The sequence below is a fragment of the Chrysochloris asiatica genome, unplaced genomic scaffold, assembly GCF_000296735.1.
Source record: "Chrysochloris asiatica unplaced genomic scaffold, ChrAsi1.0 scaffold00125, whole genome shotgun sequence".
NCBI lineage: Eukaryota > Metazoa > Chordata > Mammalia > Afrosoricida > Chrysochloridae > Chrysochloris > Chrysochloris asiatica.
In genome coordinates, this window is record NW_006408643.1 from 1,306,349 (window position 1) to 1,332,759 (window position 26,411).

Sequence of the window (26,411 nt, forward strand, 5' to 3'; positions counted from 1 at the left end):
AAGATGCTGCTAATGCTAAACACGCTAGGATTATTTTATCCAAAATGTTTGTGCTGAGGTTAAGCAAACTTTGCTACTGATTAATTTGTTGAGATTTGAATTTTTAGAGTTGTATATAATGCAGTCTTTTTGTGACTGACCCGATTTTAATTTAGGGCTATATTTTGGGTATGGTGTGAGTTAAGCTATTGAATGTACTTCTAAAAGGTTTTCAGAATTGAGTGTTCTATTAAACATGGCTAGCCACTCTTCAGAAACCCTCTCAATATACGGGCACTATGAGTCCAGATGGACAGTGAATAAGGAAGATCGTAGAAGAACTGATGCCTTTGAATTATGGTGTTGGAGGAGAATACTAAAAGTGCCATGGGCTGCCAAAAGAACCAAGAGATCTGTTTTGAAGAGTGCAGCCAGATTGCCCAAACTTTGGACATATTGTCAGGAGGGAATAGTCCTTAGAGAAGGATATCATGCTTGGTAAGATGGAGGGTCAGAGAAAAAGAGGAAGACCCCCCAACGAGATGGATTGGCCAGGTGGCAGCATCTATAGACTCAAGTGTGGCAACAGTAGTGAGGTGGGTCCAGGATCAGACATTGTTTCATTCTGCTGTGCGTAGGTTGCTATGAGTAGGTTCTGACTCGATGGCACCTAACAACAACACCATGAGTCCAAACCGACTTTACGGTACTTAACAACAACAGTGTTTTCCCAGATGTTTCCCTAATTACCATATGAGGGTATGTGAGAAAATGTTGTTGAACGCAACGCCATTCCTCTTCAATTTGTCATTCCCTGCATAGTAAACCATGTGGTTGTCAGATTCAAAATGGCCAATACCAGTCCATTTCAGCTCACTAATGCCTAAGATATTGATGTTGATGCATTCCATTTCATTTTTGACAACTTCCAATTTTCCCAGATTCATACTTCGTACATTCCGTGTTCCGATTTTCAGTGGATGTTTACAGCTGTTTCTCTTCATTTTGATTTGTGGCCCATTAGCAAATGAAGGTTCTGTGAGCTTTTCTCTACTTGGAGGAGGCATTTTTTCCCGTCGCATTCTGAGTGCCTTCCCACTTTCCAGTCCTGTATCTGACAGTGTTTCTCTGCTATTCATAGAGTTTTCAGTGACTAGCGATTCGGAAGTAGTTTGTCACTCTTCCTAGTCTGTCTTTGTTTGGAAGCTCATCTGAAACCTGTCCACCATGGGTGACCCTGCTGGTTATTTAAAATACCGGTGGCATAGCCTTCAGAATCACAGCAATTCAAACCACCACAGCACAACAGACAGACAAGTGGCGGTTGCGTGGTTGCTGTTAAATAGGAATCTCCTTGTGCTAGGGCCCTTAAGTCTGGCTCAAAGGCAGGATTTCTGTCCTTGGATGTCAATCAAAAGGCAGAAGTGGAGCAGGGGCGAGAAAATAGGATTGTGCATATTAGAAATGAAATTTTCAGGATACACAACTTTCATTTATTTATTTTTTTAAAGTTTTTATTGTGAATTGGGTGATAGTTTACATGGGAGAACATCAGTTTTACACTCATCATTTCATTGCAGTAATTACAGTCCCCTCCATGCATCATTATTCAACAGTTGTTAAGTGTCGTCGAGTCGATTATGACCCATAGCGACCCTGTATAGGGTTTCCAAGGAGTAGCTGGTGAGCTTGAACCACCAACCTTGCAGTTCAAATGACTCAGTACTTGCTTCTATTCTTCTTTTTTTTTTTGGCGGGGGGGTGTATGGTGGGAGGGATGTACACAAAACAACAGAAGGGCACATTCTTCAAGCCTGCCTCCAGGCTGCCAACACTCAGTCTTTCTCTTTCTATGAGTCTTAGAGTTCTCAGCTGTTCCCTCTCTGTGTCCTCATCTTTGCTTGTATATCTGGTGTGCTGCTTCTCTGGCTAGGGTCCCACATTCTGCTCATGCTCTTGAGTCCTCTATTCCTGGAATGTAAGATTAACTACTCCCCCCCTTTTGTTCCAGAACGTTTTGACAGTCGCAGTTAGTCATAAGAATCTTATCCCCATCTCTTCACCAGACCCATCGAAACAAGATGAAAACTATACAGTGGGAATTCCTATCTTCCCACACACACTCTTAAACTAAACTTCCTCTTGAAAACTTGTAAGCCAGTCACTTTGTGCCTTTACCGCCCCCTCATTTTAGGTAACCAGTGTCTAAGTTGTCCATCCTTAATAACACTGTATACAGAGGGAATAATATTGATACTGGATGTGAAGACTCCTTCCCTCTCAGTTGGTATTTTGAGCTACTACATCCATAAGTGTAGGTCAGGTTCATCAAATTGTAGCAATTTACACTTGTTTCCTTTACCAAAAATTGTTTATCTTCCTCTAGTCAAGTTCTGATCATCAAGACATGGAGGCTAGGTCAAATGGTTACTATCACAAATTTGGTAATTCTTGTGCATCTCCCCTCCATATCAGCTGGATGCTTCAGTCTCAGCTCAAGTCCTCTGTGGCTGTATCCTCATCCTTGGGCTCAGGAATCCCCAAGTCTCACCATACTTCAGACTAACCAGTCCTTTCATCTTCTCTCTCATGTCCAGGTCAAAAGGAGTCTGGATATACAACTTCTTGAGTGAGACTTTGAGGTCATTCTCTACAGTTCAGGTGGTTAGAGTTGGTGATCAAACTGTTGTTTTTTTTCCCCAAGCTATAGAAGTAGGCAGAGTAGTGGTTCTAACACATTAATTTATGAGGAAACCTCAGAGAGATGAACTGCTTAGCCAGGGGGGAATTTGGCTTCAGAGGGGCTATGCCCCACACCTTGGGCATAATAATATACAATGAATTTCATTCTTGATGGTGATCCAAGTAGTATAGATTAGTTTCAAACCAAATAATCTGTGGTTACATTGAATAGTTTATCCTTAGTCATAATGTGTGTCCTCAGACTTGCTTATTTATATATTTTGTAACTAAAAGGTAACTGGAACCTTCCTGGGAAACATACATAGAAACCATTATTGTGTCATGGACCCTGTGTCAGAAAGCTTTAAATGTAAACCATAAACTTTCTGGAGTTTTCAAAGAAAACAGCTATATTAAAATATATTTCTATCCATGGACGCTTTGGAGGTTCCTGTAATGTATTTTGAGGTATATTTTATGCTTTTGTACTGACATTTTCCTTGTTACCGTCTGCCAAGAGTAAGACTCTTAGGTTCTGTTTGGTAGACTTTGATGTGGGACTTTTCCTTGCGGAATCAACAGGTGGCAGGTGTGACAATTGTGTGTCTCCTTTGTAGTGTGAGTCTGGATAGGCTGATTTCTAGGAATCCGGATTGGAGTGGCCATAAAACCACTTCATCTGCCTGCCTGATGTGGAAAGAGGTCAGTTTCTTGCATATTGGTAGGCAGATTGCAGATTGTTCCCCACTGGGCTCCAGCCATTGGTGGTACTGTTGGTCCCCTTGTATCTGGATATGAGGGACTAGTTTTAAAAAACCCAACAAAAAACAAACATTTTAAAAATTGGGAGCTACAAAGAGTTGCTGCTACCTTTTTAGTTTTTCAAGTAAGTGCATTAAAAAGATCCATCTGGTGTTTGAACAGCTCCTTCCCTCCAAAGAAGCTACATCCCAGAAGAAAGGCTAATTCTTTCATTCATTACATAAATATTATGGATCCCCCAATACCTATTGTCTTGGTTTCTTGTTTTGTGTTTGATCTCAACCCTCCTCCCCCATTTTTGTCATGAATCACAGTGTCTGTTCTTGAGCCTTTGCTTTGGAGTCTACTAGTGGAGTGGATGGGGCTTATGAAATGGAAAGGTTGGGGCTCTGCCCCAGAGAACCTTCTGTGGCTGCTGGCTCTGTACTTATTCCTGGTCAGCTGTCCTTAAGATGCCTCCCTGCAGTCAGAGGGGCTGAACTGTTGTGTCTTCAATTTCTTTTAAATATTACAAATTTGTTACTTTATGTGGGAGTTACAAGTCAATTATAATAATAGTAACTCATATGTCCCTCCATGCTTTGGAAAGCTGTAATCCTGGAACTATTTTCTTGTCCAACTCAGAAGGGAGTGTATACCTGTCTAGTTTAGGAGTGGAGTATGACCAGGATGGAGGCACCTGGTACACAAAGGGCGACTGTTATAAGAAAAGGCTGGCTGGAAAGGTGGCTTCCACCTTTCTTTACTGAAGGCGGGATTGTTTGCGAGTCTCTCCTCACCTAGGACTTCCTGGAGCTGGCGTTTTCCTGGTGTAGCGTAGTAGTATTTGTCAAAAATGCTGTCTTTCTTTCTTAATACACAATAAGGGAAAAGGCATTTTTATTTACTGGATTAAAATTGGTTGGGCCTGTATACACCACCTCCTCTATTTCTCTTTCGTGAAATGTTGTAAATCTTTCTTTCTCTGTTCCCATCATGGCATTCAAACACCTCATTTACCGAGAGGTCTGTAGGGAACACATACTCAAGATTGCAGATGTTTGCCACGTTGGAATGCTCCAAGTCAAAACCAATATTCATCTTTATTATATATAACTTTGTGTGAATTGTTAACCTGATAAATATCATCTTTCATGCAGTGCTAACACATGAATCCTTTCCTCTTTTTTCTCTTTGGAATTCAGTGAAGGAGAACGGCCTACTCAGAATGAGAAGCGGAAGGAGAAAGGCATGAAAAGAGGAGGCAATCGCTTTGAGCCATATACCAACCCGACTAAAAGATACAGAGCCTTCATTACAAATATACCTTTCGATGTGAAATGGCAGTCTCTTAAAGACCTGGTTAAAGAAAAAGGTAATGGTACTGGTGTTGAGTAGGGTAAGAGTCTGCTGTGTCATCTTCTCTGTGGCGGATTCCTTGGTTATTTGACAGTGGCCTCTCTTCTGGGCTTGAGAGCTAAGCCCTCCCACTGGGCCTTTTTTGTGTCCTGGACCTGTGTGTCCTACAGGTGATATGGGTGGTCCCTTGGCCTATCAGTGATTATGGCTTAATGTGGTTACAGGCTTTGATCAAGCTCGAGGGGAGCCTTTTTGTGTTAGGGACATTTTTAGATTTCTTCATATTCGGTGGGAGAGACTTTTTATCTTTTTTTTAAAAAGCTTTAAAAATCTGTCAGGGAGGTAATTTTGTGGATGTCGTCCTGAGATTAGAAGGTAGCTGGAACTTGTGCTGCTTAGGGTCCAAATGTACAAAACATTAGTTTGTATTTAAGCTCTTGGCCCCTCCCCCCCACTTTCCCCCCCAGGGTGAATAAACATAGTAGAGTGACGACTGGCGACCTCAAAATAAGGTATCCACTTTGTTATGAGGTGCTTTAAGATGTGCATCAGTCACAGCCCAGTTGTCCATATTCCAGGGCAGGGACACGCCCCAGGCTGTGCTGCCACCAGGAGATGTGAGGAGGCCCCTGCCTTCGCACACTGTGTGTCCTCTCTCCCTCCACCATCCTGCTCTGTTCTGTCTTCCTTCCTGATTCTTGGCCCTGCTGGTGGCACTCAGGACTGAGAGATTGCTCAGCCCTTGTTTAGTCAGAACTATTGATAGAGAACAACTTGTATATTGCCTGGAGGTCTCCCTTGCATCCCAATAAGGGAATCCTAGAATCACATTCCCTTAATGGCGTCTTTTTGAAGGACAGAGGTATTGGTTTTCTGGAGCATTCGTAACGAAAACAGATGTGCGCTTGATCGGTCAAAAGATTAACATTTCAGTGACAGAAAGAGGTGCCCCTTGGATAGGCCATTTTGGTATGTGTACAGGTGCTCCCAGCACAGATTGGATTTCGAAATTCTGCACGACCTCCTGCCATCATTGTCCACTTAACTCCACCATGACAGCAGGTGACACTAGGCAGCGGGAACCTCTCCGGACAGTCTGAGTGCCATGTGCTGCTCCAGATAACATGGATGGAAAAAAATGTTTTGGTGTCAGATTGGTTTTCCTGCCTTGATCAGCCAAATCATTCCTGCAAATGCTCCTAGGGCAAGAGTGAAGTTTCTTCTTTTTGTCTGAGGGGGCGTGTCATGTGGCATCCCAGATGCAGTGTTCTTGGTTTTTGGGACTGCTGCTTCAATCCAAGTTTGGAATTTCTGCAAGTACAGCTGGGTCTCATTCGAATTAGTTCTTGGATTAACCTCCAAATTTGTGTTCTTGTGATTTGGTTGATATTTCTATCGATAACCAGGCATAGTAGTAGTTCCAAGAACCAGGAATGTGGCTTTGACAATGCAATTGTTAGAATTTCTTAAGAGATGGCAGGCCACATTTTTTCATTTTTAGGAGTGTGGGTACCAGTTTTGGGACATGGCTGGATAATGTTGGTGACCTTTTTCCTGCTTTGCCATCCAGTCGTTCCATTCTGGAAGCCTTGACCGGGCAGCCACTGCTGTAGCTGTGGCATTGCTGGATGTAGAAGCAGCTCACCTCAGTTTCCTCTCTTGCACTGTCTTCAATGAGGAGCCAGCCTGGTGGTTTTTACCGATCCTTCCAAACTGGTTCTCACATCCCCCCGGCATATTGCTACGAATGCCCTGGCTCAGCCCTTTCAGTGTATCTCTGGTGGTGTAATTCAGAATTACAGGTGTGCAGTAAATCAGTTCTTTTTAATGAACCTTCACATGTTCTTGTTTAGAGCTCCCCAGTACTGTTTAAAATGAATTACTTTGTAATCTAAATTATTGTCAAATACTGAGTTGTGGGTAAAGGGAATCATGAAAAAGATTTAAAGAAAACCATATATATATATATATATATATATATATATACACATCTGTATTTATGTTTTTATGGTCATGTTTATGTCAGTATATGAAGTATAAAGTAATTTGCTGTGTTTAGAAATATATGACTCCTTAAGAAATGTTTTGATTGTTTTCACTGTGAGCTTTAATATATATATATTTCATTCTTGGTGTAGTTTCCCCCCCCCACACACACATAATTGAATGGTTATTTGAAATTGGAAGTATTTACTTCATGTGGGTTACAAGTAAGTTTGAACTTTAAAGACCTGCTGTTACTGCCCTGGAGAGAAATGGAGACTGAGGCTTTACCCTTTGAGAGCACTAGTCTCAAAAATCCCCAAGAGAGCAAACCAGGGCTTTGGTCTGTCAGAACCCAGCCCCTATCATAGTCTGTCCCTGAGGAATGAAAATCCTACTTTTGATGGACTAAGAGCTAGAATTTGTTGTCCTCAAGGCCAAGACTGGAATACTTTCTGTTGTTGCAGCATTGTTGAATTGCAGTCTCTTGGAACTAAAGTAGCTAGTTCAGAGCTGGAAAGACAGCAACTTTCCTAAAGATAATCTGCCTAAGATTGTGTCACAGACCTCTCCCCAACCCTCCAGCTTCTTTTCCTCCTTCAGCTCAGAGTGGAGGTTTTGTCTTAAATGTAGCATTCAGCTGTCTTCTAGGAGCCCCTATTACTAACTCATGTGTGATGTGAACTGATCCCTTAGGCCTTTCCTCCTGGATAGGATCACAAGATTTCTTTTAAGATGCCAGTTCTAGTTTTTAAAATGACATGCACATTATACATCAACATTGCTGATTTTAAATTAAAAGTATGTTCTGAGTCACAGTGCTGTTTTGGTGCAGACTCCTCCCTCCTGTCATAGCCATTAGGGCCAGGGGTTCAATACTCATTTCACAGCCCTGAGACCTCATCTGTTTCCCAGCTTCCCGTTCCTGCTCTTACAGCTCCATGAAACACAACAGTTTCTGTCCTTTTGTTTTGATGCTTAGTGTTTTAACTGAGGTGCTGTATGGAACAGTGCTGCTGCTGGAGCACCAAAGAATTGCCAGGTTTTATATATATATATATATATGTGTGTATATGTATACAAAGAGCCGATTTTGTGTAACATTTGCATTGGAGATCACCAAACGTGGTTTAAGGAGCCCTGGTGTAGCATAGTGAGTTATGAATGAGCTGGGCTGCTAATAGAAAGGTCAGTAGTTCAAATCTCCCAGTTACTCCACTGGAGAAAGATGAGGCTTTTTGCTCCCTCAAAGAGTTACAGCCTCAGAAACCCTGAACAGAGTCACTATGAGTTGGAACTGACTCAGTGGCACACAGCCACCACCACTACTGAATGTGGTTTGGAAGTGATTAGTTGAATTCCATGGCCAGGCTCCCTCATTAACTTCGCTTCACAGATAATGAGACACAATCTTCAGGTGTTTGACTGAAAGGACTGGAGACAAACACAGATTTCCTTGAGCAAAAGGTAGTCTGGAGAGTTTAAACCTGGACTAGCGTTGTGCTCCATGAGCTGGAGATCAGGAAGTCATGTCTGTATGAGGGGATGTTGCTGGCTGACTACCTGTCTTGCCAAACCAGGAGAGATTGGAGCAGGGAGGGGAGGCAGGGCTGCAGCCCTGCTGCATAACCAGTGAGGGAGGGAGAGGAGGAGGACAGGCAGGTTTACTCACTGTCATTCTGAAGTTTAGCAGCACTCAGTCTAATTTGTGTAAGCAAAGATTTCTTTAAAGTACTTAATCCTTCTGTTACTGTTGAATGCATTGCTTTCAGTACATTTCAATCCCAGCTGACCAAAAACCAAGGCCGGAGGGCAAGTGGAGTCCAGTAGAAAGCCTCTGTGAGCTATTAGGGGTTGATCTGCACAGTGGGTCCATGGGAGGAGAAGTATCAGTTTCAGTTTACAGTCCCTATCCAGTCTCGTGGAGCGCAGTGGCTCTGCAGAATAAGCAAACACTAGTCTGCGCAGTTCAAGCCACCAAGTGCTCCAAGGGAGAAAGATGAGGATTTCTCCCCAGCAAAGATTTACGGCTTCCAGAAAATCCTATACAGGGTTGCTAAGAGTCGGAACCAACCCGATGACACTTAAGATCAACAGCAACAATCCAATCTCCTCAGACCCTTTAAATTTTCTTTTGTTGAAAATCTTGTCTCCAAAGGCCAGTTCCTCCCATGTGTTCTGGTGACCTTTGCTCTGTTATAAAGATGACCATGTTCCTGTTGGGTTCTCCATGCAGTTGGGAGCCAGTATTGGCTCAGTCATTTCCTGACATGTTCATAAATCCAGGTCGTTGTGTAGATTTATTCCTATATTTCAAGTGCAGGATAATGCACTGGACTGCAAGGTTGGTTTGAACTGCAAGATTTGATTTGAACTAGTCAGCCACTCCTCGGAAACCCTGTACAGGTTCACTATGAGTCAGAATCCACTCGATGGCATTTAACAATAACAAATTATCTAAAAAATGTTTCCACATTAAAATGTACATGTCCTGTGTATTCCTCTGTCACTGTGGACCTCAAAGGGTTAACTAGTTCCAAGTGAAAATTGTTTTACAACATGTCAGCTTTAGCATACTCCACCAGCAGAGCCAGGGTGCTTTTAGGTTTTATCACCTGTGAGTTCTTGGCAGTGAAGTTCTGGCATCTGTACTCCTGGATTTGGTTGTTTTAGTGCATTTCAGACTTGAAACAGGAAACAGGAAAGTGAGATTGAATAATCTTGTGATAAAAGTGTATATTGTTGTTAAGTGCTGTCAAGTTGGTTCTGGCCTATAGCCACCCTGTATAGGGTTTCTGAGGAGCTACTGGTGAGCTTGAACTGCCAACTTTGCAGTTCATATGGCTTTGCAGTCTTCTGGTGCATTAACCCACAGCAGTATAGGAGTGTGAAATTCATAACAGTTCCAAGAGACTCTGCCTGTATGCTCTTGGGGTTGCTGCTCATCTCCTCATCCACAGGGTATTTTATTCTCCATGCCGTCTTTTTAATAATCTGCTTCAATATTGATTAAAAGGATTTCTCAGAACATTTAAAAATAGAGACAGGCTGTAACATTTGATTTCTGATGTGGCACCGCAGGATTAGCCCTTGACAAGTTCAGTTTCAACTGCGAGGTCAGGTTGGCAATTCAAACTCAGCAGCTGCTCCTTGGAAACCCTGTACAGGATCTCCACTCTCACAGCACTTAACAACAACAGTGTAGCATTTGATGTTCACATTTCAGAGATTTGAGTTTGAATTTAGCTATTTTAACCTGTAGTAGAATGTCATCACATCCTACTCTTAAGTTTCACTTCATTGATGTGTAGAGTAGATGATGTATGCAAGGAAGATGTGACTCCACATTTTCCAGAGGTGCACGCTGACCGCATTGAGCTTAAAGAACTAGGAGAGACGTAGTTGCCTCCAGGGAAGTATGAACAAGCAGTGGGTGCAGAGCATGTAAGGCCTGCCTGTTGACTGATGTCTCTGAGATGCTGGGATCTAGACAGCTGCACATAACACACACCCTAACTCCCTGCTGCTCAACCTCTGACTGCTGCTCTGCTCCAGTTTGTTTTGCTGAACAGCTCTATCATTGGAGGAAAAAAGAGAATATTTTCAGCATACTTTTGTTACAAAGGACTAAAGTTGGGTGCTTACTGTCACCAAACTGTTAAGTGGGGAAAGACCTCTTGTCTAAACCAGCTTTTTGTTTAAAATGGTTATGGCCATGGAAAAAGTTCTGTTTGAACTTTAGGTTACAGTAACGGACTTTTGATACAGTTGTGTTAAGGATACAGATGAGAAACTTTGAAATACAACAGTATTTGAATGTGGCAATAAAATGTCAACAGCTGTCTGGAATTATAGATTCCAGAGTTAGGAGGTATTGAAGCCTTTTAGTATTTAACGTTCATTCTAGAAAATAAACTTCAGCCCCATCTTCATGGCTTTAATGTTTCTGGGAAGTTGCTGCCATCAAAATAGAGTTCAGGGCTGGTGACCCTCAAATGGCTGCTGCTGTTGAAAATCATGGCTTTTAGTAGGAAGGACCTCAGGACTGGCCACATGTTTTGGGTACTTGCTTTACTTTCTAGTAAGGATAAAATGAAACCAATTTGTAGCGCTGTCCCATGGTTCTCAGCTTGCCTCACAGCAGTCGGTTTTTTCGTTTTTGTTTTTTTTAAATTTAAATCCCTCACTAGATTAATTTTATAATTCTCATAATGTTAATATCTTGTGAGCAAAGGAGTTGGAATCCTAGAGGAGGCTTATGAAATGGCTCTTGTTTACCCTTAGACTGCAGAGCCAGAGTTGACAACTTTTTAACTAGAAAGCAATCCATTAAAAAACAAAACTCTGGAGAAGGAAAGTCCTTCTTTGACTTTGGAGCACCTGCTTGGGGATTGTTTCCTTCACTTTACCTGTTGAACGGTCTGTTTTCTGTGTGCCATCTTCAAGTTCAGCAGCCATTTTGGTGGTGGTGTTTGTGGTGGGTTCTGAAATCTGGTTATGGTGGTCATGCACTGGCAATCCAAACCTTGAGGAAAATCTGCAGTTAATGTGCTCCCCCTCCCCCTGCAGATTACGGGGATCTGTTTAACTATTTTAGATGTAAATTGAGCCCTAAATTTGAATTTGTATCTCTATATGGGGAGGTTTAGAAAGTAGAATCAAGCCTATCTTGATTCACTGAAGGGAATCCAGATGCTATTCTGGTTTTGTGCTACTGTAATCAGACAATGCTAAGTCTAGCCATTAGGGAGCCTAGTACTGTATAAAGGGCCAGCTTCAGAATGGGGGTTGGGAGTCAACGTAAAACAAAAGTGTAGGGGGGCTGCATTAAGAATTGCAAGATAACAACAATAGGGCTTGTGGCCCTGTGTGATTGCATAGGTCACACACCCATGAAGGGAGCCCTGACTCTTCACAAACCTGCACTCAGCCTCACTTTGGGACACATCCAGACACATAACATGCATCCTTGTATTTCTGCATCTGAGCTAGTTCAGTGGCCATGCAGTTTGTGTACTGTATGTATGTTCTTTCACCAATATGAGTGGATATATAAAACCATTTTCCTCCCTTCTCCCAAAAATGAAGTCTGCAGACTCCTTTCCTGTAGATTTGGATTGCCTCTCGTCATGAAGGAATATTCCAGACAGGGAAACTGACATGGAACTCTGTGGAAGTAGTTTGTTTGTGGTGGGAGGAGAAATCAAGGACATGGTTCATGAGGCTGCACCTCTTTTACTGCACACCTGTAATGCCTAGCTTGGTGGTTTAGAGAATATGGAGTGTTTCTGGGCTTTCTTAGAAGGCAGAGGCTCCATACAAGGTTGCTGATGATTGTTCTAAATTCCCATTGTTTTCTTGGCTTTTCTCCCTTGGTTTATGTGTCGTCTGGAAACTGATTTGTAGTTGGTGAGGTAACATACGTGGAGCTCTTAATGGACGCGGAAGGAAAGTCAAGGGTAAGTCTTTGAGAGAATTTCTTCTGTGGATTTACTACATGACAAATGTAACTGTATGGTGGCGTGGAATCGAATGAAATCAGGAAGGCAGTGAGTGCTCACGTTAGAGCAGATATGTTTGATTTTGCCCAACATCTGAGTGGGGTGGGAGGGGATTCGCAAATGGGAGTCCGGCTTTTCCAAATGGCTGGCCAAAGAGCTTTTTGGTATTCTGTTTGGATGCCCAATTTGGATAATGGGGGACCAATAGCAGCATTGTCTCTTTTGTTAACAGAGGAATTGGCTGTGTGTGAATTATGCATGGAACTTTAGCGGTGGTATATTAATGTAAAACGTGTGTTCTTGTCTAGAAAATGTTACTCTTGGTTGTTTGCTGAATTTGAAAGTTGTGTGACCCAAAGATTCCGAAAAGTTGCCTTTGAGCCAGTAAATTGTAAATCAAACATTTAAAGCCTGAATGTTTACAATTGGCATAGTTTAAAGTGAAAATAAACTATCTTCTGTTGTGCACTAGAATGGCTTAGGAAAATAGGATGAACCTAATTTATGGAAGGGATGGATTTCAGAGAAACTGATTTGAGTACGGAGGGAAGCAGATCTAAAGTTTGTGCGATTTCTTGGGAGAGCCTGAATTCAGGTCTGCTTATTACACCTTCAGAAACTTGACAAGTCAAGTGTAATGCTGGTAATGTGGAGAAAATGAAAGACTAAGGAGCCCAGCTCTTAATGAGGAAGGTTAGGCAAGACACTGTTTTCAGCTGCCCCTTAGAAAAGTTCATTTAAAAAGCAAAAACAAAACAACTAACTTTGTTACATAAATCATTATTTATTTGTAACTGTCATTGATATTTACTGTTGTTTCTTTGTTTTTTGTTTTTTCCCCCTCCTTTCTTGCTCTTCTGACTGGTCTTTGGCTTCTCTCAAAGGGATGTGCGTAAGTATTGCCGAGTTACTTATTGGCAGTTGAGTCTCTTTTTGTACATAGCAGAACTGTTTTTACTCATTTTCTTTTGTCTCGTCACAGTGTTGTTGAATTCAAGATGGAAGAGAGCATGAAAAAAGCTGCCGAAGTTCTAAACAAGCATAGTCTGAGTGGAAGACCACTGAAAGTCAAAGAAGTAAGCTTTTGACTCCCACTTGGTGGATACCATTCATAGTCCTCATGTTGCCCTTGTTCAGAGTTAGGTCAAGACAAGACTAGTCCTGGGCTTCCTGTGACAGAGCAGACCAACCTGATGTTTTCAGTGAAGAAGGTCCATCCCCAGCAACAGTGGTCACTCGTGTAAGAGCTCGATGACAACTGCTGACCACCTGCCTCCCATCTGTGACTTGTCTCAGTCCAGCCTGCCTTGGTTCTCAGGGCCATTCATAGAGAGCCCCGTTTTTGTTTGGGTTGTATGGCTAAGGAATATTAACTTCTAATCAGAAGGTCTGTGAATTGAACCCACCAACCACTTTGGGAGAAAGATGAGGCTGTTTGTGCCCATAAAGATTTACAGCTTCAGAAACCCTAGAGAACAGTGTCTGCCTGTCCTGATGGCAGAGGTGGTGGTGGGTACCAGTACATGTTGCTCTGGGGTCAGTTCTGACTCATAGAGATTATTCTGTGTGTGTCAGTAGAGCTGTGCTCCCTCCAGTTTCTGGAGGCTGGTTTTACAGAAGTTGACTTCCAACATTTTACTTCTGAGGCAATTCTGGGTGGACTTGAACTTCCAGCCATTCAGTTAGCTCAGTGCATTGACTGCACAGTTGTACCCAGTCTGAACTCTGGCCTTAACTCACCATTTGTCTCTCTTTAAAGTGAGTTTATTGTGTTCAAATCATGTTTCACATTTAATCCAAATCCACATCTACTTGGGAGGAAAAATCAGTATATTCAGAGTTCTGAGAGGGAAGAGTGGTAGAGTTAGGTCTTCTGTGTGCTGATGGTCTTGGTGAATGACGCATTGGACTGTTGAAGAATTGTGTCAATATCGGGTCTTCACAACCTGTACAAAACCCTGTGAACACCTGAATAACCTGAAAGATAGGGAACCCTTGTTGATTTAGAATGGTTTTCAAAATGTTGGAAAAATCACTGATGAGATTTTCAGAGATTATAAAAAACTCTACTGATTTTTTGACCACACCACTGTGACTTTTAAACAGTCCATGGAAGCGCTACTGAATCAGACCATACCAATCCCAGAAAGATCTTATTTTGAGCTAGAAACTCTATATAATGTCACCTAGTCATGTCTGGCCCCCCCCCCCCTTTTCTCTTTTCTCTCTCTCTCTCTCACACACACACACACATTTTTTACTTAGTTACTTAATACTTTGATAGTTGTTTTCTTCCCATTCCTTTAGCAGGAATTCTTAGGATGTTGATTTAGTTAATTTGGATTTTTGGTTACAGATTTGAGACAAGTTTTTCAAACAATCTTTCTAATTCTGGAGTTTTGAGAATATCAGTTGTGTGAATATAACTTTTCAGTCACTACTGGGTCTCTTAAATGCCATGTTTTTATGCTTGTTTTAGGATCCTGATGGTGAACATGCCAGGAGAGCAATGCAAAAGGTGATGGCTACGACCGGTGGGATGGGTATGGGACCAGGTGGCCCAGGAATGATTAATATCCCACCCAGTATCCTAAATAATCCTAACATCCCAAATGAGATTATCCATGCATTACAGGCCGGAAGACTCGGAAGCACAGTATTTGTAGCAAATGTAAGTAAATAGAAACCCTATCCACATTGGAAAAGGGAAGCTTGACAGAAGGGTGGGTGGGGAGCGTTTTAAAACCCAACTTTCCTGTTGGGATTTGGGTTTTCCCCTACCCCCTACCCACAGTTTACAGTCTATAGGTCACTGACTTGACCATGGTCCTGTTGGGTCCCTATTGATTGAGGTTAGCAGGTGTTTAGATAAGCAGCAGCTTGATCTGCGTTTTCTCTGGGTTTATTTTGTGCAGTTTAGGTGCTGGGTTAAAAGTATATTACAGAGCTTGAATGTCTAGTCACACCTCCTCCTCCTGTTATGTCTGAAGTAGTTAAAAAGGAAAATGGATGAGAGCAGGCGATAAGCCTCAGATGCAGAATGTTTTTTTAATGTTCAGAAGATACGTGATTATACTTGAAGGTGTGAGGTGACCTAAGTTAGTTCTTCTGAGAAGAGAGACTAAATGGCACAGTAAAAAAGACTCTCCATTTGAGCCAGGCTTTATGATTGTGTTTCTTAAATGCTAATCAGTAGAGTCCTGGTGTGGCGCTGTGGGATAATCACTGGACTGCTAACTACAAGGTTGGTGTGTTCAAACTCACCAGCCACTCCACGGAGACCCTATCATGTCACAGCACTTAACAACAACAAATGCAGTTTAGTTAGTTTTTGTGACATTAATTTTCTTGTGCTTGTTTCTAACCATGCATGTCTTAAAAATGTTTTCTCAACACATGTCTACATTGAAGTTTTCTCATCTCTTTCTTGACTAGCTGGATTATAAAGTTGGCTGGAAGAAACTGAAGGAAGTATTTAGTATGGCTGGTGTGGTGGTCCGAGCAGACATTCTTGAAGATAAAGATGGGAAAAGTCGTGGAATAGGCACTGTGACTTTTGAACAGTCCATCGAAGCTGTGCAAGCAATATGTATCCTTTATAGGAGTCCCCTCACAGTGAACGCGTCTGCTGTTTTAGTGAGCAGCCCAAGTTTGTGTGAGGAAGAGGCGAGGCAGTGTACTGTGTGACTCTTCTCCTTGGAACCAGAGGCAGGGCAGTACGTGACTGTGGGCTTGGAGAGTTCTCTTCGGGGAGATGTGGTTTAGTACCGTGTGGATAGAAAGGATAAATAAATAGAAAGTAGTCTTGTGCCTGTCGATGGTCTTTTCCATGTCTTACATTCATAGGAACCTAGATTTGGAGGGGGAAGTACAAACACTAAAGAAAATTTGGATGTGAGGTCATCCATGTAAGTTCCTGGAGGGCCTGTATGTGTCTTTAGTGGCAGGCATCATTCTAGAAGTCACACTGCTCCCCAGCAGGTCTCCTTCCCCTTTTGAGTAATGTCTGTCCACCACTGAGTACCACACATGAACACAGCCTTCAAACTGAGGGAGGACCAAGGATCTGAATATCTGGGCCAGCAAAAAGGGTCCTTCAGAAAATGGTACCCACTGGTCCCAGGGGAATAACAATACCACTGCTTTAGAAGATGGGCTGGTGAAAAGGCTAAAGTTAAATATGGATGAAGCTTCAGACTAAGGCAGAAGGTCCAGCATATTTGTTGTGGCTCCTATGTTGTATGTAGAAACAGGATTACTTCATAGTGTAATGAAGAGTCAGTGTTACTCCTCAGTTCATGATTTAGGAGGACTACTGGTAGCAGTTGTATTTTCTACATATATTTCTCTGGTCTGACAGGTATGTTTTCAGAATTACAAGAAAATAGCCTTAATTGTAATAACAGCTATGTTTAATGGCCAGCTGCTGTTTGATAGACCCATGCATGTAAAAATGGTAAGTTCAAAGATTTCTTTTCTCTATATAACGTACTTAAGTAAATCTAGCAAAAACATGGGATTATGACGAGTAAGCACAAAGCCTCACTATATTGTCAAGTTAAAGAGGGTACCATTTGTTGAGCAAAAGGTGTGATTGACGTATGTTCTGCCCTGCAGCTCTCGTTTCTCAGATAAGTTTTCTGTTGTGCACTTGGTGCCCCTGGCGTGTCCTAGTTGAGCAACTGGTCAGTTTGATAGGATGGCCTCACCCATGGGATTCTAGTTTTCAAGTAATGAATGCAATGTAGTCCTGGTAGCATAGTATCAGCTGTGAGCGTAGTGACGTGTAAAGAAGTCGTGGATCCCGCAGCTTTGAAAGTATGGAGTGCTTCAGTCTATGTGAAGTACTTCTTTTTGTCATTAAATCATTCCGTTTCAGTTGTTGATTCGCTTGGCTCAGAAATCCGCTTGAACAGATGTGCCAGGAAGTATTGGAACCTCACTCTTCCCTTGATCCCCAGTAGCATTAAGGTGCACCTTACCCTTTCACAGGAGGTAGCAGAACATACCACTGCCCCACATAACTTTTACCCTTGCATAGTGTTCCAGAGTATGGCTGTGCTTTAATTTATCGACACCATCTTCTGTTGATAAAGGAGCCCTGGTGGTTTAGCAGTTTAAATGAATCCATCCAGCAACTCTATCGGAGAAAGACTTGGTGGCAGCTTAGAAAACCCTGTGGGCAATTCGACTGTCACGTGGGGTTGCTGAGAGTCCAAATTGGCTCAGTGGCACTCAGCAGTGAAGATGATTTCTGTCTTGTGCTGACGCACGTGGAGCTGCAGTGACTACTGAGATGTGTTTGTCTTCTTTTTCTTTCAGGATGAGAGAGCCTTACCAAAGGCAGACTTTTTCCCCCCCGAGCGTCCTCAGCAGCTACCCCGTAAGTATCTCAGCTGTTAAGATTCAGATTTTGAAGTTGATTTGTATTGAGCAGATAACTCTTAAGAAAGGTGAGACTTTCTGCTTCATTAACCCTTTACATTCTTGGAAACCCTAATTAGGGTCTCTGTGAGTTGAAACTGACTCCACAGCACTTGGCAGCAAGTACAAACACAGCTCTGGTACACGTACACTTGAATCTGTGTCATGAAGTTTTGCAGTTAGTTCTCTTCAGCAATAAAGTTCTTGAGGAAAAGGTCCATAGTTCTTTTCTTCTAGGTTTTTAGGGTGAGAAATGATCAGGAGGAATGACCTAGAGGTCCCATCCATTGAAGAGTAGATGTAGACCATGTGAAATCTGAAATAGCATGCAGTGGACTAGCACTCAGCCTTAAGGAGGAATTAAAATCTAATGCTAATACTAGTTCCAGCACAAAGAGAACTTGAAGCTGTCTGCTCAGTGAGACATGCATGACACAAAAGGTCGAGCGGTTTATGGTCTCATCTGTGAAGTGTTCCAGAATTGAGACGACAGTAGGTAGACTCGTGGAGATGATGGCTAACCAACACTGTGGGGCTGGGGAAAGTGTTCTGGAGAAAGGTCATGGTGATCACTGAACTGTAAGTGGGTGAATGAAATGTATCTGCCAATCTTCAGCATCTAGGTAAACGTTTGTGTGGTGGTGAGAAAGGTTGGCTGGCTGGCTGGTGTGAGCAGTATGTTTTAGGCAGCAGCAGGGCACTCCCACCTGCTGAGAGGTGGTCAGTCTGAGGGATAGGCCAAGGAGCCAGGCAAGGTTGACTCCGGTCTGGGACCTGGTGGTTCTCGGCAGTGGAGTTGAACAATAGCTGGGCCTTCAGTGGCTTTGCAGGTAGGATTATGAAAACATAGCGGAGCAGGTTTTGAGAGCAGGGTCAGGTTTTCTCATATTGTCCTCTTATCCCAAGTAAACTGTAACTTCTAGGAGTTGTCCAGGAGCAGAGGCAGGCCCCTGTTGACTGTGATGCCCAGAGGAGACAGCTGCCTAGCACACAGCCCCAGGGAGCCTGTTAACCAAGGGCTCTAGTGCTTTGGGGAGTAAGTAGCCTTGGCGACCTCTTGTGGCTGTTTCTATGCAACTAAAAACAGTGTGCTGTGACTCATTAAATCCCTGGGACCTGGCATCGGGTTTGTTTTTTTAATGAAGCTCTAGGACTTTACTTCCATTTTGTTCTTCCCTGCTCTTGGTTTATGTCTCAAACCATTGCTACCCAGAGCATTGGAGGCACCATGGCCTTGTTGACTGGTTCCAGAGACCAACATTTATATTTGGGTCCCTGTTTCTGTTTGTTGGGGCTGGGGTTGAATGTGGCCTAGGAACAATTTATGGGTGAGAGCACTTTTAGGGCAGGAAGATTACTATGCTGACTTCATTGTCATTGAAGCCCCCTCAGCAGATTCACAGAAGAGTGTTATATGCGTGTGAGTAATTGACTGGCATTTTCTTTTTCATGGGAAAAAAGTCCCTTAAGCCTCCAGTTGGGACTGCTGCTTGCTACCCGATTGATGTTTTGGGTCAGTTTCCTTGATCCATGATTTAGGGAAACAAATAGGGCCTGCTATGAGTCAGAACTGACTCCACGGCTCATAGCCACCACCACCACCACGATGCTGGTTGGTCATCAGTTGCCCTGTGTAGCTTTCAGGTGGATTGGTTTCAGTGCCTACTTTCCATATATGTCACACATTTCCACTTAAAATTGCACAAAAATGTTTGTGCCCTTTGGAGGTGGAGGAGGAGGGGTGGACAGGGGAGAACAGGTAGAGTGTGAGTGAGGGCTGCAAGCCAATATACAAAGATTCTTTTGTCTTTGGGACCAAGGATTTTTGAGTAAGGGGAATTCACATTTTGGACTTTCTCTTTTTTCTTGCCAGATGGCCTTGGTGGTATTGGCATGGGGTTAGGACCAGGAGGGCAACCGATCGATGCCAATCACCTGAGCAAAGGCATCGGAATGGGGAACATCGGACCAGCAGGTCAGAACCGCTCCATGTCTTGGTTGGAAAACGAGGAGGGCATCGGTTATTATGTGAATTATTGGGGTAACTGGACATAGAGTTGTTTCAGTGGCAGAAAGAGATACTCGGGACAAAATTCTTTTCTTATCTCAGCTGCTTTGTGATAAAGGCAATATTTTATATTTGGATTGAGTTTAGACCTTTTTCCCAAAGCCTTTATGCCTTGGCATTTTCTTTCGTAGCGCCCTTCTCTGAGTTGAGACAGTTTCTCATTCAGTAAAAGGTGGTGAGCCAGAGAGCTGGTCTTGCTCAAGGTCACACTGTCCGTCAGTCCCAGAGACTCGGGTCTGGGACCACTGCATGGCCACGGGGTCCTGGGGCCTTTACCTAGTGTGGAGAGCCCTGGCTTCCACAGATGCAGAAGGTCTGGATGGCCCCCGGCAGCACAGTTGTCAACAGGAGGCCCATGATGTTTTTGTTCAAGAAGCCAAGGGAGGCTAGTTAGGGAGCGCTGTGACGTGTAGAATAAACTTTACACTTGGCTGTTGAGGATTTTCATTTCTGCACAAAGCCGTACTTCTCTACTAACAGAGGGAATCTTCATTTTCTGACCTCAGAGTTAGGACTTTTTCTGGAAGAACCCTGTGGATTGTAAGATGGGTTCCCCACTATATCCTGTCAGCCCTTCAGTAAACTTTGGGACTGGCTCAAGGTCCTTGCCCTTTGGGCCACCCCTTCAGGGCTCAGTGGCTCAGACCCACAACTCTGCTCACACACTCTGGCACCTACGGCTAATTATAAAGGCTGGGGCAGCGATGAGGTGAGGAAACCTCAGTATTTTCAAGAACTGCTTTTTATTTGGAGGATTTTGCTTTATAAAAGGCTTTTTTTATTCCACAAGTTCCCTAAAATAAGCTTGTAAAAGAATGATTCTGTTTCATGTATGGTTATACTGTCCAGCTTGGTCATTTACTGTATTATAACGTGGATTCTACATAATTTTGAATCACATGACGACCATTTTGTTAAAAGCTTAAAATAGTTTTTTTTTTCCTTGTAATGTGATTTTTCTTTTTAATTAAAAATATTCATCATCAGAGACATTTTTGTTCATTTGTTGGGTTGGAATTTCCTGTGCATTTAGGGTCATACATTTACGGCTTTGATATAATTTTAGTTTGCATTGACTTTTTCTTTTTAAGGAATGGGAATGGAAGGCATAGGATTTGGAATAAATAAAATGGGAGGTAAGAAATTTAATGAAGTCCAAATGTAATTGCTTTTTAGGTGTGGCTTTTTTTCCCCTCCCTTTCCCCCTCTTTAAGTTTTGCATGAAATTCTGGCTTTGGTTCCCAAACCATTTAGTTTTAGTTTAGAGGTTGCTTTAAAGGCCTTCCAGTGGTGCCCTGGCTTCTGATCCCGGCCTTTTCACTCATGAGCTCTGTGACCTTGGGCAGATCACTTGCCTCTCTGGATGGCTCTTTGCTTACGTATTGATTTAGGGGCTGGGACAGATTGTCTGTTTTAAGAAAGTCATTATTCTGTCAGGAGGGCAGCAGCATTGTTGTTTTTCAAATGTCCTGAACTTGGTAAGCTCCTGGCAGAAAATGCCCAAGACGGAACACGTGCTGACGCTTCTCTCCCTGATGTTCCTACACATAGGATGGTGCTAAATTGCTGACTTCTGTTTCAGGCATGGAGGGGCCCTTTGGTGGTGGCATGGAAAACATGGGCCGATTTGGATCTGGAATGAACATGGGCAGAATAAATGGTAAGAATCACATATGGTTCCCCTTTGCTGGTGCTTAGCTTGCAGGAGACCTTCTAAGCTGTAGGCCCACTATTTAGAAATGATTTCACACTGAATCAGATGTCTCTGAGTTGTCTGAAATAGCAGTGCAACCATTAGTGTGTATTCCAAAAGTAAAGCTAGTCATAGTCACTGAACTCTTGATATCATGGACTTCCAAGTCCCACAATGATTGTCCAAGGAAAACAAGAAATGGAAAGCTTGCCTCCACTCCTGGAAGCTCATGTGGCCATCTGTGCTAGTTATCTTGTATCTCATGCAATTTGGAAGACCATCTCTAAGTGCCAGCAAGTCATGCTTCTCTGGGGGTGCTGGTGTTCCTGCCTCCCCAGGAGAAGTGCTGTGAGGGCCGAGTCCTTGGTCTGATGGCTCTGAGTGTGGGAGTGTGGTCGAGACAATATGACAATCAGACGGGATTCCTTTTACAGGATTTACACAATGTCAATCTTGCAGCCCTCCCAAGCTCCTCACAGAACTGTGACGGTGACATCGTTCACCTTAGTGGTAGCAATGTGTTAGTCCTGGCAGAATCACATGCCTGACAGGTACTGGTATTCCCATTTCATTGGAAACTGAATCACAGCGGTGGACTTCCTGAGTTCATGGGCTAGTAATTGGCGGTGTCAGAATTTGAATTCAAGCCATCTAGCTCAAGATCCTAGCCCTTAATGATGAAGCAGTCCTACTTTGCATAATAACACCCAGCAGGGCTGTAGAGTATGGTGAGAAAGTGCAAGTCTTTCATTGTGAGATCCCTGTATGTTATTTGACACAAAGCAAGAAGTCCCTCAGTAGATCAGCTGTCACCACCTCTCTGAGAGGTGCCTGAGGCAGAACCTCCCAGGGAACAGGGCATGTTGGGAGAAACGTTTGTTGCTTCTGTATGTGGGATGCCCGCCATCACCCTGGACAAAGAACCGAGTCTCCAGTGATGCTTGTCTGCAGCTTACACACCCACAGGTTTACTAAAGAGTGAGAGTGTAAGATGTTATTCAGAACTCAGTAGTTGTGTTTGGTAGGTGTGGAATGCTGCCATTTGGAAGTCGGTGGGAACAGGAAGCCGAATTGGACCGGGTGGACAGAGTTCTCGATAACTGGCGTAGTGGTCAGTCATTCAGGCAGACTGAATCGAGATAGGTCCCAGTCCAGCTCCGATGCTCTGGAGTCTGCTTCCTCTTACATGTTCTGAGGTGTGGGAGCTGTGGCAGAGAACAGTGACCTGCTCTGAGAAAGGCACAGGCTCTCAGAGACTGAAAACACCAAGGGAAGAGAATGGAACAGAGATCCTGGACAACTAGGTGCTGATGACATGATTGATAGACTCAGGGTGGGTATCCAGTTGTTGGAAGAGTCGTGGTGGAGCGGCTGTGGAAATGCTTACTAGAAAGATTGGCCAGTTTCAACAGAGGCGGACTGATTAGGTGCAGTGTTGAACAGTTGGGGGTTAGGCTTTCTTCCAGAGAAGGTTGGGGTCCTGTGGACAGTTGGGAAGATGCGCTCTGAGGCTGTGACAGTGTGAGCGAGTGCCTGCAGAGATCTTTTATGTGAAGAGTGGCATAAAATAAAGGGAAGAATACAGCCACTTGGGGTCCCATGAGCCTCTCTGAGCTGCTGTTGGGCCCTGCCCACTGCCCCTGAGCGTTGACCCTCCATTATTGTCAACTGTGACTGCACTCTTTCTCTGAGGATAGCTTGGTGGGGGTGGATGGGATGCCACGGAGTACAACACAAGTCCACCTGGGAGACAAAGACACAGCCACAGCGGAGCTTTGGTTTCTTTAAAGTCAGCAGAGGAGAAGAGCACTCCAGTTGTTTGTAGACAGAGCTTTTCTTAGGTGGGTGCCTGTGTAGCTTCTCCTCGGACGTGTTTGTGTGTAGGACCAGCGGCCATTGAGCCAGGTCTGGGTCCTACCCCTGTGTTCCCCTTTAGCAGGTGTGTGGCCTGGTCCCAAAACGATTGTGCCTCTGTTTCTGTGTTGGGGAGGAGGAGGTGGTGACTGGGGGCTGTGTCTGAGTGTGAGGAGTCTAATTGGTGAGATGCTGCTGCTCAGAAAGCACACGTGTGTGCTCAGTGCCAACTAGGTGCTGTTTGCTGCGCCTGCTCTTCTGTCTGCAGCAGGCTCCTCTGCTGCATGGGTTGGTATGGCGGCTGCCACCTGGGGCTGTGGTCGGATCCCATTGTGGATCTGGAATCTAAGTTAAGATCTGGTGGGTCCTTTCTTTGGGGAATGAAGATATGATTTGCATGACGTGATTGCTCTCCTCTTTGCAGGGAGTAAGTTAGGCTGAGAAGCAGTTCCCTGTAGAACTTGGTGGCTCTGGTGTGTCTAGTTTAGGTTTACTGCCTTTGAAATGTTAGCGTGCCCGGCAAGGCCTAGGGTCCTGTTTTTTCCACAAGGATGGAGGATTTGAGAGACTTTGCCAGAAATGAGATGGGAATGTCTCGAAACTTTGGAGATTTCCTTGGCAGAGGAATGGGTAAGAACACACCAGGGGGCGGGCCCCACATGGGTTGGGTCTAGTCCTGGGGGGTGCAGTTTCACCCTGGGTGTTGGGGAGTCTTTCTCAGGTTTGAAAAAAATTAGATAGAACATTTTGGTCCTTTAATTTTTAAATTTTCATTGCTGTCAATAGCACTGATTAAAAAAAAAAATTTTCAGTCTTTGTAAATGGTTTTTCTATGACTGGTACAGAATAAGGTTGTTGCTGTGGGAACTTGGAACGTGGCATTCGTGTAGCACTGTGGCTCTCGAGCTCATGCTAGACTTGAGGAGACTTTGTTAGGCTAGGTGCTGTGTGTGCCAGGTAACAGGTGGGCTTTGCTGCTCTTAGTAACCACTAAGGTGTCGAAACGCGCCTTCCCAAAGGAGAGGTTTGCTGGCATTGTAAGACTCGGTGGACAATACTAGTTCACAGGCGCTTTTGGTGGTGGCTTTGCTTTGGCTATTGTGGATCTTGGTGTTGGTAAATGTTTGTGAGACTCAGCCTGCTTCTCCTGTGTGGAGCGAGTAGTGTGGAAAGTTGTTTTTGAGGTGAGTTTATAGCTCTGTGAGAGAGTTGATCAGATTTTGATCGTCATGTTATTCTGTTTTTACACCTTGGAATGTTAGGATATTAAAGGAATGTTTTAACATAATTATTATTTGGTCACAAATACGGGTTTGTGAATACCTATGGCGAGAAGGAGTCCTGGTGTGGCACTGTGGGTTAATGCACTGGACTGCAAAGTTAGCAGTTCAAGTTCACCAGCTGCTCCTTGGAAACCCTGTACAGGGTTGCTATGAATCCGAACCAACTGGATGACACTTAACAGCAACAATGGCAAGAAGACCAAGACTTGACATTGATTGCTGTGCCTCCAGGCCTCTGCCACCTGCAGGCACACATGGCGTTCTTGCCAGTGAGGTTCCTTATCACAGCAATCGGAAAGGCCTGGAAGGAAGGGTCTGCTGGGCCTGGAGCTCTTGCTCTCTTGTCCATTAGTAAAAATGGCCTTAGTGCAATGTTCTGCGAAAGCTGGGAGAGCCGGTCTGTGTCACGAGTTGTTGCCTTTGACAGGTGCAGTTGTCTGTTTCTGTGACTCGCTTTCATGGACAGTAGTTGTTTTTTCCTTTTCTCAGAGGCTTCCACCTCACACCACATCTGAGTCCGGCATTATGAGTAGTTGCCTGGGTTGGTTTCTCAGCTTCACTTCTTGCAGCTTTTTATCTGTGTGGCCTCTTTGGAATCATTTTAGTGCTACCTTGGCTAGCACTGCCTGCCTGTCCTGCAAGTCAGTAGACCTGGACACTTGGTGCAAATAACTGTCTTCATGCTTTGAGGACACAAGGAGTCATACATAATGCTGTGTAGCTGGGGAAGATGTGATGCTGAGAGAGGCTGGGGACAGCACCAGAGGGCAGTTCATTCATTGTCCAGGGGAGGGTACCCTGGCCCTAGGATAGCCACCCAAATGCTCTGGTTTTCTGGAAGACTTGGGAAAGTGCTCCTCCAGGCAGTGACTGGACATCTTATGGTCCGAGAGCACTGGATTTGAGCAGGAACTCAAGCAAACTGCATGCAGGAGGCTGGGCCTGGACCCAAGAGGTAGGAATGAGAAGAGGCGTGCGAGGTAGAACCTGGAGCTGAAAGGACAGTCGAAGGGGAGAGGAGAGGAGAGCAGAGTTGGACGTCATTGAAACAAGGCCCGTGGATGCCCATGACGAGACTTTCTCTTCAGATCAGTAGGGAGCAGGCTACCAGCCTCTGAGGACCCGCCTGGGACTAGTCTTTGTTCCCAGACTAGCAGTCTGTTTCCATTCCTTGATGGTTATAGTCACACTGTGGCTGTGCTCTGTGACTAGTGTCCAAGTTGTCCAGTGTGCTTTACAACCAGAGGAGGTGCATATGGGTGTCTTCTGCATAGTAAACAGCTCTAAAGAAACCTTTGACAAGATGATACCAAAGAATATGAGGTACATTTGCAAGCTGTTTGTGGCAAGCAGCAGCTTGTTGCAGTTTTGGACCCGTTACGTGGGTATGGGGAGCATTCATGTTTCTGTCACTGACTGTCACATGGCCACTTCAGTTGGAGCCGGCGGGCTCAGCCCTGAACCATGCACTGAGTGCCATTGGCTGTCTTGGAACCTCAGTTCTCGTTTTCTCAACAACAACCATCAGCATTGGTTGGAGTGGGTGGGCATGGGTGCAGGAGTGCAGTTTTCCATCCATGGAGCCAGAGGTCCAGAGGGAGACCGTGTCTTTCTCCTCAGGAGAGCCTGGACCGCTGCCGCCCACTGGCTTGGAGTGTGGCCCTCCTGTTGCTGGGTGCTCCCAGGATATCCTGCAGCCTGGACCATGGCCCCCAGAACAGTCTACACCCTAGCCTTGGGTCTCCACACCCAGGATTCCTCCTGTGCTTTTCCAGTAGAATAAGTTTGTCTGTGTATCTCTCCACCCCTACATCTCCCTTTCAAATTTTCAGTCTTTGTAAATG

At 44.1% G+C, this 26,411-nt stretch overlaps 1 protein-coding gene across 3 annotated transcripts in view; it reads left to right on the plus strand.

The window, feature by feature from the left end:
- Positions 1 to 26,411, plus strand: part of HNRNPM (heterogeneous nuclear ribonucleoprotein M) — a 35,573-nt gene that overhangs the window by 4,474 nt on the left and 4,688 nt on the right. The window contains exons 2-13 of one of the 3 annotated variants that reach the window (XM_006868876.1): positions 4,608 to 4,777; positions 12,151 to 12,203; positions 13,130 to 13,137; positions 13,228 to 13,321; positions 14,725 to 14,763; positions 14,881 to 14,916; positions 15,681 to 15,834; positions 16,652 to 16,701; positions 17,568 to 17,628; positions 19,543 to 19,644; positions 20,829 to 20,873; positions 21,320 to 21,397. In XM_006868876.1, coding sequence (XP_006868938.1) covers positions 4,608 to 4,777; positions 12,151 to 12,203; positions 13,130 to 13,137; positions 13,228 to 13,321; positions 14,725 to 14,763; positions 14,881 to 14,916; positions 15,681 to 15,834; positions 16,652 to 16,701; positions 17,568 to 17,628; positions 19,543 to 19,644; positions 20,829 to 20,873; positions 21,320 to 21,397 — 890 coding nt within the window. Of the gene's footprint in view, positions 1 to 4,607; positions 4,778 to 12,150; positions 12,204 to 13,129; positions 13,138 to 13,227; positions 13,322 to 14,724; positions 14,917 to 15,680; positions 15,835 to 16,651; positions 16,702 to 17,567; positions 17,629 to 19,542; positions 19,645 to 20,828; positions 20,874 to 21,319; positions 21,398 to 26,411 lie in introns of all 3 variants that reach the window. The other 2 variants (XM_006868875.1, XM_006868877.1) reach the window with 2 other exon arrangements.